A 17,718-nucleotide genomic window follows, 5' to 3' on the forward strand; every position below is an offset into this window, starting at 1 on the left:
TTACGAACAATAACCAATCTCCATAGTATAGATATACCAATATCGTTGCTGAGAGATTCCGGCAAGATATGAGTATTAGCCGACATCATCATATTTTCTTTAGCGGGGGATACATATTTTCAAGAGTTCAGAATGTGGGAGAATGTTTCGTTTTGAAACAACTCTCCAATTCTTTGTATACATAGACCACCAGAGGAATCTAATTCAATTAGTTGAGGCTGATAATGAGGAAAATACTGTCAAAAAGGGGGGTACAAAAAGTTTGGCAATCTGCCAAATTAGAATACAAAATATTCATTCAAGGTAAATGTAATGGAAAAATACCTATTTTTCTTTTATCTTTATTTTTTAAATATTAACATTTAAATTTTTAACAAGTAGAGAAGCGTTTATTGTGAAGATTGAGTTTAGTCACACCCCAGTGTTTGAGGGGATTGTGGAACTCCATGAGGTGGACAGGAATGTCGATTATCTCCCCTAGATACTGGAGTTCCTCCAGTTCTATCTGCATGTCCTCCACCAGACTTCTGTGATCTTCACAGCTCCACCTTAACCGGATGTCCTGTATCTCGTGGCGGAGGGTCAGTAGCTGTCTGGCGAGAGCCTGATCTACCAGTCTCATGGCCTTCTGTAATATCATAATGGAATACAACTTAATTCATTATAATTGAAATATCGCATGCTTTTATTAGGGGGCTCCAATGCTCATCAACATACAAAAGAATAGTTTGTTCTGTGTAGGACTTTGTCCTAGGAATATAAGGATTAGCAATGTAGATAGCAGTTTTCCAGGGGAAAGATAATTACATACATAATTATATATTTCATTGAAAATTTATATATCAACTTTTTTTCCTTCACATCATTATACGAATTAGACAATGAATAACCAATGTTAACTGGTCAACAAACTTGAGCATCTTAACCTTTATATTTAGCCACTGTGCTTTAGTCATTATGTTCAGAATTTTGAGTCATTCAATAACAAGTTGGTATTTATAGATAAACAACTAATTTTTTCAAATTCTGAGAATTCAATTTTCGACAGCAATGCTTTTGTAGGAAATGCACTGTCAAATATTTACGAGGTTTTAAGGAAATTGTTTCTCAAGGTAAAAAGGTAACCATTGAACACATTTTCTTCAAATTGCTACACGTATGCATCGTTTAATTGTTATTTTAAAGTCAATAAATAGATATATCTTTTACTGTTTAAAAAACAGCTTAATTTTGTAGTAGATTTCTGATCAAACAATACCATACATAGCAATGATGCAGTCCCTGTTGAGGACTATTTTAACAACCAAATCATTTGTGAAATGACAAATTAAATACATGTAGATATATATTTAGCATATTGGTTATAAATGTGGGGAACAAATTTATCGCACGACTTAAATGTGTCTTTGTTTGAATGCTTCGTAGAAAAACTACATCCTATACTTAAGTTCTGATGATACATTACTCGAATAACCGTCGTTGCATCTCTTCAAAATATACCAGAAATATTGATAATTGTTTTATTATCTTCTGATTTCTAATCTGTTTTCATAACGTCTAAAAATACATACAAATCAAAAACTATTATATCAGCAATTCTAGGATTATATTGCAAATAACATCCAATGGAATATGCACAAATGCCTGGTAATGCACTTCATTTTTTTTTGTAAGAAAACTTGCTTAAGGTCAAGATCTAGTAAATGACTTCAGACTAACTTTTTGGTGCTAGATCCATTATGACGTCATAATCAATTTTAACTTTCTCTTTCCCGTACTTTATGGCTCTAGTAGAATTTTGTAGAAAATAAAGTACTTTCATAGAATTCAATTTGAAATCATGTGAAAAGTAATCCCGATACCTATATTCAATTTGATATTATTTTAAAGAAGAGGCCAAGAACATACAAATTACCGTTTTCTGAGAGACTGTAGGCAATCTGGATGCATTTCTTTGTCTGATATGGAAAAAAAAACTCCCGTATTCATGACTAGTTTTCTTAATTTTCCATTGAAAATGACAGTTTAAAATATGATTTTTCGTCTTGTTCATCTACAAATTATGCCCCGAAACACCTTATCTGACCACGCTAAAGTTATAAAGCACCATTAAGGTCAAGATCTAGTAAATGATTTTAGACTGCCTTTTTGATGCTTGATCCATTATGACGTCATAATCATATTATACTTTATTTTTCCCGTTCTTTATGGCTGTAATAGAATTATGTAGAAAATAAAGTATTTTCCTGGAATTCAATTTGAAATCATGTGGAAAGTAATCCCGAAACCTATATTCAATTTGATATTATTTTAAAGAAAAGGCTAAGAACATACAAATTACCGTTTTCTGAGAGACTGTAGGCAATCTGGATACATTTAATTTGTCTGATATGGAAAAATCTTCCATATTCATGACTGATTTTCTCAATTTTTCATTGAAAATGACAGTTTAAAATTTGATTTTTCGTCTTGTTTATCTACAAATTATGCCCCGAAACATCTTATTTGACCAAGCTATACTTATAAACCTTCATTAAAGGAATTTATTTCTCAAATTTGAGAAATCTGTAGGCTCCTTTTATTTACTAGATCTTGACCTTTAGTATCAATATTTCAATCACGATTTCTTGGGGAAAATTATATATTATTGACGAACATATCGTCAGTCCTTAACCGAAACTTTACGAAACAATTAACTTTTTATGTACCGACTCAGTTTATTGACTAGTTTTTGGTTGAAGGTCTTAATTAGATAAAGAAGTCTTTTGAAAGATTTCAATATTTTTTTTATCTAATGTAGGTTCTTCTTCCTAATCAAATCATAAACTTATCTTGATTTTCCTTAATTCTTACTAAAACTGAATCTCCTTTGATTCACAACTTAAATGGAATATATATTGTGGAAAATTTGATCTGTTAATTATATTGTTTTATATATAAACCCGACAAAATTAATACAATTTTGTACACGTCTCTAAAAGATATTATTTCTTTTATATTATATAAAACTACTTAAAATTCTACCAAGGTCCTATAAAATGAGAAAAAAAGAAAACTTTTCCCAGTAACTATGTTGATGTTTCGAGATAGATGTTGGACAAAGAAGCATAAATCCTACTAATCAAAACTTCTTATATTGTTACTCGAGAATTAAACAAGGTAAATGTACAGAAATAGTTCTAAGTGAAACTGAGATTTTATAATTTACAATGAATATACATACATTGGAAAAATGAATTTCTCTTTCTCTAAAAAATATCTTTGGTAACATTTAAAAATCCTAGGAAAATAAGCAAACTCAAATACCTTTTCCACTAAATGCACATATACAGTCTGGAAGTTCACAACCTACACAAATATCAATTCTTATTTCAAAAGACAGTGAGACACAAACTTTTACTACGTTTTTAGTTCTCAAACTGGTTAATCATTACATGCAGATATATTAATCATAGTACCAGCTCTTGTCGAATCCAGTTCAAAGCCTGATCAATTGTCATCGTTTTCCCTTCACAGTCCACCTGGCCAGCAGGGAATCCTTTCCTTTGTGGTTTCGTAGTCCGACATTCCTCTGTCCAGTTCTTTAACGCATTCTCACATAAAACAGCCTTCCTGTTCCTCTGTTTGAAAAAGTTGTCATAATGATTCGTTTTCCAGTTGATGTAACTCTGTCTCTTGGTCTGGAGTCGTAACCTTGAAGCTGTGGCGCGTAATCGGACGAGGTCAGATGGGGAGCCCGGGGGTACAGGCTTTTCCTCCTCATGGTCAGGATTACAGTCGGAATTTTCGGATACTCCTTCTTTAATCACATTTAGACCTGGTTGTCGTGATACAGGTTTCATGTCCTTCGCAGTTTTGATGTATTTTACTTCATACAGGAGCACCTTTCTGATTTTCCGACATAGTTCCGGTTATATCTTTCCTGATTGACACAAGAAATTGTAATGTTTTTAGATAAACAGAACGTTATCCGTTTGTATCATTTTCTTATCCATCGTCTTAATTGACTCATCAGCATAAAAAGCAATCCCGACTTGTTATCGTTCACCCACGATTACAATGTGCGTGGTGCAAGATCTCTGTTCCTTATGAATTCAAGTGGTTCCTATCTTTTAAAAGTTCAAAGCGTTTACTTAAATATATTCATTTCAAGGAGAGATTCCCTGTGAGTACTGCGCTGTAAGCTGAGACCGTTGTTAATTACAGTAATGCTCAATTGAACACATGTTTGTTTCCTCGCGTCTAAGACTATTTCTGACTTCTGATCGCGAAGAGTTATCTGTTGAATGAGTGCGTAAGAATGTCGGCTATTTTAGAGAATGCTTTCGTTGGAGGCTTGACCATAGTTAGCATCAATCAAATTTACCATGAAAAAATGTTTCCACGATGGCAATTTATTGGCTTTATCAAATACTAATTAGTTTATTCTTTCTTTAGTTTCCACTCATTTCTCTATCTGAATGAAGAGCGCATTGTTCATTATGCAAAATTAAAAATTTTGTGCATGCATATGCTTGTAACAAGCTTATAATAAGCATTTTCAATTTTGTTAATCGAAACCAAGAAATAATCTAACAAAGAGGTGTTATTTCCATCAGCGTTTTTGAAATTAACGGCAAACGATAAAAAAATTTCTCGCCTTTCTCAGCTTAATGCCTGTCATAAGCTGTTAAACGCCAAGTGATTATGCGGAATTTCCAGTAATATACGTAAAGATTTATCTCCTTCGCTTGCATCTGTAACGTGTCAATCATAGATATAGCCGAGCCGAGCGAGTCAATCAACGCGTGATTAATAGAGAATCAACAAGTAAACACAAATTATACTGGCTATTTCTGTGTTGAATTTATTCTTCTGATGGCGAGGCCGAGCACTAAATAGACACAACATGTCCGAGAGGTCAAGATCCAGAGAAGAAAATTCCAATATTACATTATACGTCTATTGTTGAATTATAACAAAACGAAAGAAAATTTAATGTATACTAATTCGCAAACGAAGGTTTTATCTATTTTTTCGGAGGAAAAACTGAAAATAGCAATCAATTCATTGGCATAAATGATAAAAAAAATGTTGTAATGATTATCTAATGTACAGGAAAATTTCAATGAGTTTGATTTCTAATTAGATCTAACTGAAAGAAGATTTTTTTGTCTAATTCTAACTTTTGAAAAATTGTTCAATTTTGTTAAACAGTCATTACACCCCAAAATCATGCAGATTTCGACTGAACCGGTTAGCAATTACAATATATGCGGTCACGGACATGTATTTACAGTAAACCATTTCACTGAAAATTCTCAAGTTCAAAAATACTTGAAGATATCTAGAATCAATGGCATGCGATTATGGACTATAACGTGTATTTTAAATGCTATTTTATTCAGTTGCAATTCTATATTCCTTAATTTTCTATTAATCAAACGTAAAAATTCTTAATTTTATTTTATTATAAAAACAAATTTATGATTTTTACTGAATGCATATCCTAATAGCACTAGTTCGTCAACTCTATAGGATATACGCCCATAATGTTAAAATCACGTGATATTGGATATAACTGTAGCATGTCCACATTGTTATCAGAGTTTTGAGTTTAGGGATTCCTTGGTCGGAACTTTTCCGCCTGTCCCCATGAACAGCTGGGGTTTCCAGTTGGGGTCTGTCAGTGCTGGTCTGTCGATGTTAAATTTGGAAATGTCGTACCGAGTTTTGCCGTCAATCGCCAGTTCACTGAGAATCTTTCCAAGGAGACTGGCAAACCTGCGAAATGGATACTAATTTTTAAATTAGTATTTTAATTTTTTTGTTGTCTTTACATATCATAGTTTCTGCTTTCAATTTTCAATCATAAATGATTTTATGTTCTGTTTTTAGTCTTGTCGTTTCATTGGAAACATTCTATTATTACACATTTTGAGACAGAGTTTCATTTCATTGGTAACATACTGTTACATTTACATCAGAAGATTTATTTCATTGGTAACATACTGTTATATTTTCAGACTAAGGACACTTACTTGTAACAGTGCCCTGCTCCACAACAGAGAATTACATTGTTGTAACCTTCCACTCTCTTTCCACAGCTATCCACGACAAAATGCCGGTCAGGAGGCATAGTGTACAGACAGGTCTTAGTGTACATCAAAGGACCCAGAGACTGAAATTGTACAGAAAGGTCTTATTGTACATCAAAGGACCCAAAGACTGAAATTGTACAGACAGGTCTTAGTGTACATCAAAGGACCCAGAGACTGAAAATGTACAGAAAGGTCTAAGTGTACATCAAAGGACCAAGCGACTGAAATTGTACAGAAAGGTCTTAGCGTACATCAAAGGACCCAAAGACTGAAATTGTACAGAAAGGTCTTATTGTACATCAAAGGACCCAGAGACTGAAATTGTACAGACAGGTCTTAGTGTACATCAAAGGACCCAGAGACTGAAAATGTACAGAAAGGTCTTATTGTACATCAAAGGACACAGAGACTTAAATTGTACAGAATGGTCTTATAGTACATCAAAGGACCCAGAGACTGAAAATGTACAGAAAGGTCTTAGTGTACATCAAAAGACACAGAGACCGAAATTGCACAGAAAGGTCTTATTGCACATAAAAGGACCCAGAGACTAAAATTGTACAGAATGGTTTTGGTGTACATCAAAGGACATAGACTGAAATTGTAAAGGCAAGTCTTAGTGTACATCAAAGGACCCGGAGACGGAATTTGTATCTATTAGGCAGGTCTTAGTGTACATCAAAGGACCCAGAGACTGAATTGTATAGAGAGGTATCATAAAAATTCACCAAAATCAATAACATCAAAAGTTACGACTTTTAAACACTTAATACAACAATTCCCAACGATAAATTAAAGATCAGGGGCCGGTTGTTCAACTTTTCGACATCATAGACAACTGCTTCTTCAATAAAAATGGAAGCCACACATTTATATAACTTGTCATCCGTCACCTGCAAACTTGTTTTGTGAAAACATTATGATTCTACACAAAAGTACTCCATTGGAAAGACCTTTGTTTCTCATCGGCAATATATATATATATATAGTTTTTGGAGACCAAGTCTTCTAAAAATCTGTTTGAATTCTCATAGTTACTGAGCCAGCCCTCTTCTTAAAAAAAATTGTTTTCGTATTCAGATGAAGCAGAACGTCTTCAAAAAATACTACACGAAAAGAAGTCTCTTGCTGTGGCCTTCAATTCAACATTTAGATATATCAACGGCGTGTTTCAATTAACAATATTTAGTTTCATTCCTACGTTGATTCGATATATCCCATTCAACTCGAAAAAGTCGCCATAGAGACTTTTACATGAAATAAGTGGAATTAACGAACAGTATTCGAGCTCATAAGTCCATTAAACATTACAACATAGGAGCAGAGCAAACACGGACCTCTAAGACATCAGAGGTGGGATCAGGTGCCATGGAGGAATGAGCATCACCTGCCGACCGGTCAAACCCACTGTGTGCTCCTTAACATGATCGGGAAATAACGGAAAAATCCGTCGACAATTCATATGTTTCATATTTGGATGTTCTGTTAGAGAAAGACATTGATGGCATACTAGTAGCTAAATTCTATGCTAAATGTGATGACTTCAACTTTTCTATCGTCAACTTCCTTGCTTTATGCAGCAATATACCATTATCGTCTGCATACGGATTTATGTCTCCAAGTTGATTCGACTCGCACGAGCATGTTCTACAGTGTACGTACAAATAATTTTTAAAAGGAGACAGGCTACTGACAAAAAAGTTGATGTTACAACTTAAGATCATCAACAGCCGCGTTATAAGTCAAATTTCACAAATTCTATAATCGATACAATGACTGTTTGCAAATACAATCTGTTGTTTAGTCGAAGTTGACTGACGTCTTTCATACAAATTGTTTGGTCATTATTTTCACACTGAATTGTCCACGGATTTTTCCATTTACGCGATCATGACAAGAAGCACACGGCGGATGTGACCGGTCGACAGGGGATGCTTATTTCTCCATTGCACCTGATCCCACCTCTCTTTTCAGAGGTCCTTACCCTATTGATTTTTAATACCTTTTAGATTGATAACCCTTTACCTTATAGTTTTATAGGGTAGGTGGATATATTTTTATATGAAAAAAATATGTATTTTTTTTATATGAAAAAAACATGTAACGACAAGTACCTGTGGTCTTAGTATACATCAAAGGACCCAATTACTAAACATAAAAAAAGCAGTGTATAGACAGGCCATAGATTAAATTGATCGAAAGATCCAAGGACTCAACATAAAAAAATACAAAGAAAGGTCTTGGTGTTTATCTAAACATAATTATACAGACAGGTCTAAGTGTATAATAAAACCATTAAAAACGTATACAGACCGGTTCTAATGTATATCAAATGACCTAAAGTCCTAAAGGATCCTAAAACATTTTAAAAGATGAATAATCTTTAAAGCAATCCGAGGGATGGGGGGGGGGCTGTCTTCCTGAATTCCAGGCTTTTAAGTTCTGAATCTTTACAATACAAAAAAAAAAACTTATTTCTGTTCCAAGGAATACGGCATAGGTTCCATGAGTATTGCAAATAAGTTACGAATATCACTTGGATTAAAAACCAAGGAATGGGTGAAAATGGGCGAATGAATGGGCGAATAGCTATAGAGTACAGATTGTGAAATTTTGTTTTCTTCCTTTGCAAAACATATCTTCATAATTATTGCTTTGCAGATCACTACAACCAACCAAATACTCCTGGGATTTCTGTGAGGTGTTAGAGAAACAAAACAAAACAAAAACTCTGTGTATGTTGAAATAGGATAAAAATGTTATTATCTGAAAACAGTTATCTTTCTTTCACCATTCTCTTTAAATAGGACTTCTCATTATATGTTGTAAGCAACTTGTGCAATATTATGTATGAAATTTGTTATTTACTCTTGGTATTGTTTTCTTCAGATGATCAATGCAGGCCTGTTCACGGACCGGATCTGGATTGAAGTTCCGGGTATCTGCTGTGACCACAGGGCCCCCTGCATCAATACCAATCTTACTTCCGGAGTTACCGTGCATCGGAAGTCCGTAAAAGTCATACTTAGGTGAATGGTAAATCCAGATCGGGTATCTATGAACAGAATTAGAGCATAATATTCTTGCAAGCAAGTTGTTTCTTAAAATTTTTCGAGAAAAACTTTTATTTTGAAACTAATTTAATTTGGTTTTTATATTTAAAAAACCCCCAAAACTATACTTTTCTTTAGTGAATTCCTTGACGTGGGGCGTGGCAAAGTAAGTGACCTGTTCTTGAGTGACGTAAACAGGAATGTGGAGTCCGATAGAACCCAACACGTGGTTTATCCAGGCCCCTGCCGATACTACCAATTTCTGACACTGAAACACGCCCCTCGGAGTATAAACCTATAACGATAGCAATAATCTTTTCAAATACGTGTACACCATTGTCAAAATAATTGTGTTGTGGGGGACTAGGTAGTCGTGGCCATTTTTTGACTCCCTTGTCCTCTTGAAAAAGGAAGGCTTTATATAATAGGAAAATGCATTTTACATTAAAGGTGGAACATGTGGTTGTCTCTTCAAAATATTTCATATTTTTAGTTGGATCTGTTGGGTAATTCGTTGATACCAAACTTCCGTAATTTCAACAAATCTAAAAAGTTATCTATTCTGGTAAAAATAAACAAGAGCAGCTAATACTAGGTATGACGTTAACTTTATGTTGAGAAATTATCGATTCGCTAAAACATTAAAAACAATTGATTCAGTGAGTAAAACGATATTTAAATTCGTTTTAAAAGAATTTTCTGAATCGCCTTTATAAAAGTATAACTTGAAGTGTCCAAATTTTTTTTTTTGTTTCTTGAAAATACACTTTTTTCACAGAGTTTTGGGGAATTAAGGGTGTGGTTGAACAATTTTGTGTGAAATATTTGATATATGTAACAACAATATTGAAACATTTTTCATTATTGTTTTGTACATATCAGTAACTGCACTGGCTTAATTTTATTTCTCTCCAAAATTTACACACTAGTTCACATTTTTTGATATGCCAATTTTACATCCCAAATCACATTTTTTTAAGTTAACAATTTGTTTGGTTAAGCTGGATATTTAATTCCATTGATTCCATTTGAATCAATGGAATCAATTTTTTTTTTATAAATCTGTTATATAAGAATCAGTCTTATTCATGTATTAAATGAAAATTGAAATACATGATAACATGCCAAATCTTTCTCTCTCCCTCCCCTCTCTCTCTCTCTCTCTCTCTCTCTCTCTCTTAAAAACCACAGTCTGAAAAATGTTAAACTGTATTATATCATATCTCTCCCCCCCCCCTCTCTCCCTCTCTCTTAAAAAACTACATTCTGTAAAAATGTTAAACTTTGTATTATATTATGATATAACAGATTGTGTATTAAATAAAGAATTTAAAAAAAAAAGCTGGATATTTAAAGAAACAATATTCTAAGAATATATTCAGATTCGTCAGAAACACTCTCTGTGACGTGTCAACTTCAGAAAGTGGTTGAATAAGACATTTTCTGAAGCACATTTCTCAGGTCTATATCAGTCCGTTTATTACTGTCATTTTTATAAGACATTTATATCAAAAGGCATAAATGGTAAGATATCACCAGTTATTTGCTTCATGCATGTCTTTGAAAACTGTTAAATTCATTGACGTTAAGAGAAAAAATAACTATCTAAAAAAAATGACATATTTTCTTAGCTCATTTTACTTGTACTTTCCACGCATAAACAATCCTAGCATTACAAAATTTAAGCTTTCACAGATTTCTTATTTCCGTCATTATTCTTCATTTTTCATAAGGGGGGGGGGACAAAGTTATTAATAAAAACAGCATTTTTCTAGGGTCATGAGAGGTAGTAGTGCCAGAAATAATAACAAAAAACCCAAATGTTAAACAGAAAAGGCGAAAAAAGTTCTCATGTTTATTTCATTAGATTGAGAAATTTTGCTTAAATGACACGCGTAAGAATTTCACCATTCATATAAATTAGAACCAAGTTTTTTTTTCTCAAGCGCATTTGTCTTTATCCCGTTTACATCATCATAAAAACCGCATATCACATTAAATGCTATTTCATTTGCATATTTATTTTCTTAATACACTTTTACAATTTCTCTACGCAGACATTTGCAAGGTCAAGTGTTTCTTGCACAAGAGCGTATTTCCTTGTCGTGACAGCATTCGTCTGTTCTTAGCGTAACTTAAGGCGGTGTACCACCCCTCTGTTTATCATGAAGAATAAAAATACAAACATATTCAGCGTACCTTGTGGTGCAAATTTTGCCATATAATTGGTCTTTTAACCTTAAAGTACAACTTTTTAAAGTTATCTCTCATACCAGAGTGTCAATGGTTTGTTTTTTAATTTGTTTTTTTTTCTTTTAATTTTATCGAGCTTTAATGTTTGCAACATCTAACACCAATCACAGAGCTGTTATAAAGTAGGCTACTAGAAAGTGATGCATGACCAAAAATAAAGATCTGCAGCTGTATTTAAAAAAATCATTGGAATTACATATATTTACTTTTATACCACCATTTGCCAATCTCTCAAGTCTTTGGACGGGGCAGTTTTCGAGGACTGTAGCACCGTGTGCCCGGGCTAGCTGGATATGTACTGCGTTGCCCATGGCAGCGTCAACTAGGCCAGCCATTGGCTCATATATGGCCGTATATTCGTCGGAAGTCTGGAACTGTGGGAATTTGGCTTGAAGTTCTCTACCAGTCAGTCTCTGATATCTGAATTATAATATTAACTCAAGTATTTTTTTTATTTTTCAGGTTATATGGTCTTCAAAACTCTCGACATTCTTTAATTTATACATATATATGTTCATGGAGATGCTGTTCTTGGACATTTTCAGCTCATTGTTGTACCTGATATTGTGGGCGCTCATGGCGTCTGCGTACTTGTCAATGATGTACCCCATTTCGTCCTTCCTGGCCCAATTAACCCCTCCTGTCTTGTAGACCAGCTGTGTACCGGACTCTTTCTCCACTTCTTTCCAACTGGGGTAAAATAAGGAGCATTAAAGGCACTCCCTTTTTTTCAAAGCTATTGCAAACGTGACTGATTTCTGACGTAAATTACTAGTATAGTTATTTTTTATGCATTATGTACAACTTTCTCTACTGTTTCAATTTTTGTTCAAAATTTTGGATTTAGTGAACAAAACTAAGGAGAAAAGAACATTATATCATTGTCGAAGATTCATATAACTATACACTTAATAACAAGATAAAGAGGGACATGTGAACATTTATGCACCCAAGATAAATCATATAAAACTATAGAGTAAATGTACAAAATTTTGATAGCTTACGCTCTATACGTTTCCGGGGTCAGTTTGGTGTACATGTCATCATGATAGGCCAGCCGTCTGAAAAATACGGAGTTATAGCCCTTGTTCTCTAATAAGTGATCTGAATTTAGACTATGATTTGATTTGAAAATATGCATACTCTTGATCTGTGTTTAAATAACTGATGTTCGTTAGGAAATGTTTAAGTATTATTTTAACAAGTACATCGACATGTTGGTAAATAAAAGATACATTCATATTAATCACCGAAATATCTTAAATGATGGCGGGTGAAATTGTTCCCGACGAACGGTTGAAACTTTTGTCCATAAAACCGGTGTTCTTCCCACGTCCTTTGGATTTGGACAGAATATCACAAAAAGGAGACACAGATTTTCATAAATAATATCTTATAGACTTCTAGTACTAGACAGAGATAGACAAACTATATCCCAAATAATAAAACAACTCGAAGCAAGACGTCCTGATACAAAATGCAATTGGCAGTATACTAGATTAAATTAAACACGTGTGAGAAATTTAAAAGTAATATTGACACGAGAAAGAAACGCAAACAAACATTTAACTATAAATATCTAAAATTTTTATTTAATGATATTACAATTTAAAATAGATTTAAATAGTAAGATAAAAATTGATTTAAAAGAAAGACAGTTGTGATTGAAACATTGCATGTTATCTTTTATATTTGGAAATAACAGATTACCGTTTAACCCCCCCCCCCCCCCAGTTATTCAATTGAAGCAAGTCCGCCATGCACAGAATTGCAGTTCGGATTCTATTCTACGATGCATTAAGTTCATTAGTCTTTTAATTTGAGCGAAATCAATAGTCTTCAGCCTTTTTGAAGTGCCTGTTTTTCAGATACTGAATTCGAATTTCCTCTAAACTGGCGCAGAGTAGTAACCCTTGGACTTCCGGTCCATGGAATGTCATTCAAGCTAATGAAGCGCAAGTACAGTAATGTATCAGTACGTTTTGTTTTGGTTTTTGATTTTTGTTTTGTTTTGTTTTGTTTTGTTTTTGTTTTGATTTTTGTTTTTGTTTGTTTGTTTTTATTTTTTTTTTTTAATTTTTTTGTTAAACACGCAATTTATGATTCCGTTTACATGTAAGTCGGGCTTGGACTTTGGTCCGTAACGGGATCATTCAATCGTTATATTAACGACTACGCAAAAAGGAAGAATTCCTTTTTTTAAGTATAAAATTACTCCTTATATATCTGATTTTTCTTTTACGTGTCAGTATAGTTTTGTTGATAAACAGAAAATGAGTTCCGAAATGTAACGTCAAAAAGATTTACATAGTTCATATAGTCTAATTTTTTGTTTGTATATTTTTAGCATCTGACAGTAAACTGTTGTAAATGATTGTATTACTTCCTCTGAACTAGAGTTGCGACTCATACTATGTTGTCAGATTTCATTTAACAAAATGAAAACAGGCAGCACCTCTTATACTGAAATAGCCCTGACATTCAAAGAAATATCATTTAAGTGCTGATGTGATTTCCTGCATTAAACACTATCTTACATAATCCTAGAATGATCCTGTATTTAACACTTTTACAGGATCCTGGAATGATTCTGTATTAAACACGATCTTACATAATGCTAGAACGACTCTATATTAAACATGATCTTACATAATCCTAGAAAGATTCTGCATTAAACACGATCCTACATAATCCTAGAATAACCCTGTATTGAACACGATCTAACACAATCCTAGAATGATCCTGTTTTAATCATTAAACACGATCTTACATAATCCTAGAATGACTCTGTATTAAACATGATCTTACGTAATCCTAGAATGACTCTATATTAAAAACGATCTAACACAATCCTAGAATGATCCTGTATTAAATATTAAAGACGATCTTACACAATCCTAGAATGATCCTGTATTAAACATGATCTTACATAATCCTAGAATGATCCTGTATTAAACATGATCTTACATAATCCTAGAATAATCCTGTATTAAACATGTTCTTACACAATCCTAGAATGATCCTGTATTAAACATGATCTTACATAATCCTAGAATGATCCTGTATTAAACATGATCTTACATAATCCTAGAATGATCCTGTATTAATTATAAAACACGACCTTACTTAATCCTACAATGACTCTGTATAAAATTATCTTACATAACTCTAGAATGCTTTTGTACTTATCATTTAACATAATCTTACATAATCCTAGAATGACCCTGTATTAAACACGATCTAACACAATCCTAGAATGATCCTGCATTAAGTATTAAACACGATCTTACATAATCCTAGAATGACTCTGTATTAAACATGATCTTACGTAATCCTAGAATGACTCTGTATTAAAAACGATCTAACACAATCCTAGAATGATCTTGTATTAAATATCAAAGACGATCTTACACAATCCTTGAATAACACTGTATTACACATGATCTTACATAATCCTAGAATGATCCTGTATTAATTATAAAACATGACCTTACTTAATCCTAGAATGACTCTGTATTAAAATGATCTTACATAACCGTAGAATGCTTTTGTACTAATCATTTAACATGATCTAACACAATCCTAGAATGATCATGCATTAATTATTAAAGACGATCTTACATAATCCTAGAATGACTCTGTATTAAACACGATCTAACACAAATCCTAGAATGATCCTGTATTAATTATTAAACATGATCTTACATAATCCTTGAATGACTCTGTATTTAACATGATCTTACATAATCCTAGAATGATCCTGTATAAAACATGATCTTACATAATCCTAGAATGATCCTGTATAAAACATGATCTTACATAATCTTAGAATGATCCTGTATTAAACATGATCTTACATATTCCAGAATGATCTTGTGTTAAACATGATCTTACATAATCCTAGAATGATCCTGTATTAAACATGATCTTACATAATCTTAGAATGATCCTGTATTAAACATGATCTTACATAATCCTAGAATGATCCTGTATTAAACATGATCTTACATAATCCTAGAATGATCCTGCATTAAACACGATCTTACATAATCCCAGAATGATCCTGTATTAAACATGATCTTACATATTCCAGAATGATCTTGTGTTAAACATGATCTTACATAATCCTAGAATGATCCTGTATTAAACATGATCTTACATAATCTTAGAATGATCCTGTATTAAACATGATCTTACATAATCCTAGAATGATCCTGTATTAAACATGATCTTACATAATCCTAGAATGATCCTGTATTAAACACGATCTTACATAATCCCAGAATGATCCTGTATTAAACATGATCTTACATATTCCAGAATGATCTTGTGTTAAACATGATCTTACATAATCCTAGAATGATCCTGTATTAAACATGATCTTACATAATCCCAGAATGATCTTGTATTAAACATGATCTTACATAATCTTAGAATGATCCTGTATTAAACACGATCTTACATAATCCCAGAATGATCCTGTATTAAACATGATCATACATAATCCCATGCAGAATGATCTTGTATTAAACATGATCTTACATAATTCTAGAATGATCCTGTGATCCTCCACTATCGTGACCCAGTTTGAACTGCTCTAACCCAAGTACATCTGTTTTGTAAACAAAAAAATAAAGAGGATGCACCGTGCCATAAAGTCATTTAATAAATATTTTTTTACGGCTTAAATCTTTACGACTTGAAGCGTCCAATATCATCTAACATCCTACATATAGGTATCAATGGGACAATTCGTTTATAACTTACAATTGTAATGCTTTATTTATGTCTCCATCAGGAAAATATGTCAAGGTAGGGACTGATGATTTTAAAAGCACATTTTTGACGGTTCACTTAGCATAGTTTGTAATGTACGTAGGTATAGTTACCTTTCCCTGCCCTTTTAGCCAGCCAATAGAGAGCAGCACTCCCCACTCCCCCACATCCCACCACTATGTACCCGTAAGTTCTCTTACTGTCCGCCATGTAAAGAGTCGGTCTCTTTGATAACACATATTTATCTGGGGGCATTATTCAGTACATTAGCCTAAGTAAAATGACACCAAGATTCGTTTATTTATGAATGTGAAAATACTGTATTTCATGAGTGGATCAAGAATTTTTTTCCAAGTGAGTGATTTCACAACCACTCAAAAAAAAAAAAGTGAGCAATTCGCCTTCCCCCATACCTATAACTCGCCTTAATTTCTTTTTACCAAGGGTCCATGTTTTTCGGGGGGGGGTGTAATATTCTGAGAATAAAAAAATTCCCCCGAGATCCGCGCAGGTATCTTTTTTTTTTCTAATTTGACAACAATCCAAGGCTTCAAGTCACATCTTTATATGAAACAATGCGATTGCAAATGTAATATTCCTACTATATTTGGTGTCGTAGATTATAATGTGTTCATTTTAAGAAGTTAAGACTATTGTACCACAGAAAGTGTTACTATGATACAACAGTAGGATAAGAAGTCTTAAATGATAAATTTACATGTGTATCATCCTGTATAAAGATTACAGATATGCATGAAACAGACCGCTAGTAAATTAACATAAACCAGCCCTCGTTTTTTTAATTGTCCACTAAATATCTGCCATTTTAAGGTAACGTCATATAATGTCAACTGCACTTTCAAGTATTGTAGGTCTTTTCTGTTTAATTATCTGACTGACACATGAATTCTATAAACTGCATACATCGTGCAATTAATTCACAAAGAAGTGCACTTCAATGTGGGACACGCAAAGGGAACGCGTCTCTGCTTTCCATTGCACTGTATAGGATCAGTACATGAATGGAGTTTCAGAATGAGTTATTTGAACAAAGGAATTTTGTTTAAAAATGTTCATATAAGATTAAATAGATAAAAGTTAGAATTAAAAATAAATAATAACTTTTCCACTTTTGCAAATGTTAAAATTACAAAATTATGTAGATATTGTAGAGAATACGACACGGTTAGATCTGAAATCGGTTTGATTTGGGATTTGATGGAGAAATGACAATTATGTGTATTATTATACCAAGTCAATACGCTGTCCAATGTAATATGTGGAAAATTATTTAAATTATACAACAACCCCACCAACTGCAGCACTATAAATTTACTTAATAAGATGCGGGAATAAATAGCGACTAGGGAACTTATTATGAGACTCTTTTCTATGGCGCTATAAAAAGATAAATTATGAAGTTATTCAAATGAGATATAAAGGTTATATTATTTTTGTATATTCTCTGCTTTCTTTAGTTTGCCTTTCAGTCGTATCTTTGCACATATTTGCTTTTGATGTAAGGCTTTACTCAAATAATATGCAATCAATTGACC

At 33.0% G+C, this 17,718-nt stretch overlaps 2 protein-coding genes across 2 annotated transcripts; both read right to left on the bottom strand.

The window, feature by feature from the left end:
• Nucleotides 1–347: 347 nt before the first annotated feature.
• Nucleotides 348–4,280, bottom strand: LOC133186139 (protein FAM167A-like). The gene is made up of 2 exons (XM_061321413.1): nt 3,459–4,280; nt 348–628 (listed from the first exon to the last, which is right to left on the bottom strand). Exons 1-2 carry the CDS (start codon nt 3,840–3,842, stop codon nt 371–373), a joined length of 642 nt encoding a protein of 213 aa, XP_061177397.1. The 5' UTR covers nt 3,843–4,280; the 3' UTR covers nt 348–370.
• Nucleotides 4,281–5,430: 1,150 nt separating this feature from the next.
• Nucleotides 5,431–16,372, bottom strand: LOC133186140 (monomeric sarcosine oxidase-like). Its single transcript, XM_061321414.1, has 9 exons — nt 16,276–16,372; nt 15,929–15,998; nt 12,391–12,447; nt 11,945–12,076; nt 11,593–11,806; nt 9,262–9,428; nt 8,949–9,135; nt 6,021–6,160; nt 5,431–5,763 (listed from the first exon to the last, which is right to left on the bottom strand). The coding sequence occupies exons 1-9, from the start codon at nt 16,370–16,372 to the stop codon at nt 5,583–5,585; spliced, it is 1,245 nt and encodes a 414-aa protein (XP_061177398.1). The 3' UTR covers nt 5,431–5,582.
• Nucleotides 16,373–17,718: the final 1,346 nt, after the last annotated feature.

This window comes from Saccostrea echinata, unplaced genomic scaffold (assembly GCF_033153115.1).
Source record: "Saccostrea echinata isolate AGI-Se365-2 ecotype Australia unplaced genomic scaffold, CSIRO_AGI_Sech_v1 ptg000012l, whole genome shotgun sequence".
NCBI lineage: Eukaryota > Metazoa > Mollusca > Bivalvia > Ostreida > Ostreidae > Saccostrea > Saccostrea echinata.

What these genes read in the sequence shown, in the direction of transcription:
- LOC133186139 (XM_061321413.1), bottom strand. Translation starts at nt 3,842, where the DNA reads ATGAAACCTGTATCACGACAACCAGGTCTAAATGTGATTAAAGAAGGA. An exon ending in ACTGGATTCGACAAGAGCTG is followed by an intron (nt 629 to 3,458) that starts GTACTATGATTA and finishes ATGATATTACAG; the next exon opens with AAGGCCATGAGACTGGTAGA.
- LOC133186140 (XM_061321414.1), bottom strand. Translation starts at nt 16,372, where the DNA reads ATGGCGGACAGTAAGAGAACTTACGGGTACATAGTGGTGGGATGTGGG. An exon ending in GGCTAAAAGGGCAGGGAAAG is followed by an intron (nt 15,999 to 16,275) that starts GTAACTATACCT and finishes TTTACAAAACAG; the next exon opens with ATGTACTTGGGTTAGAGCAG. An exon ending in CAGGATCATTCTAGAATTAT is followed by an intron (nt 12,448 to 15,928) that starts GTAAGATCATGT and finishes CGTATTTTTCAG; the next exon opens with ACGGCTGGCCTATCATGATG.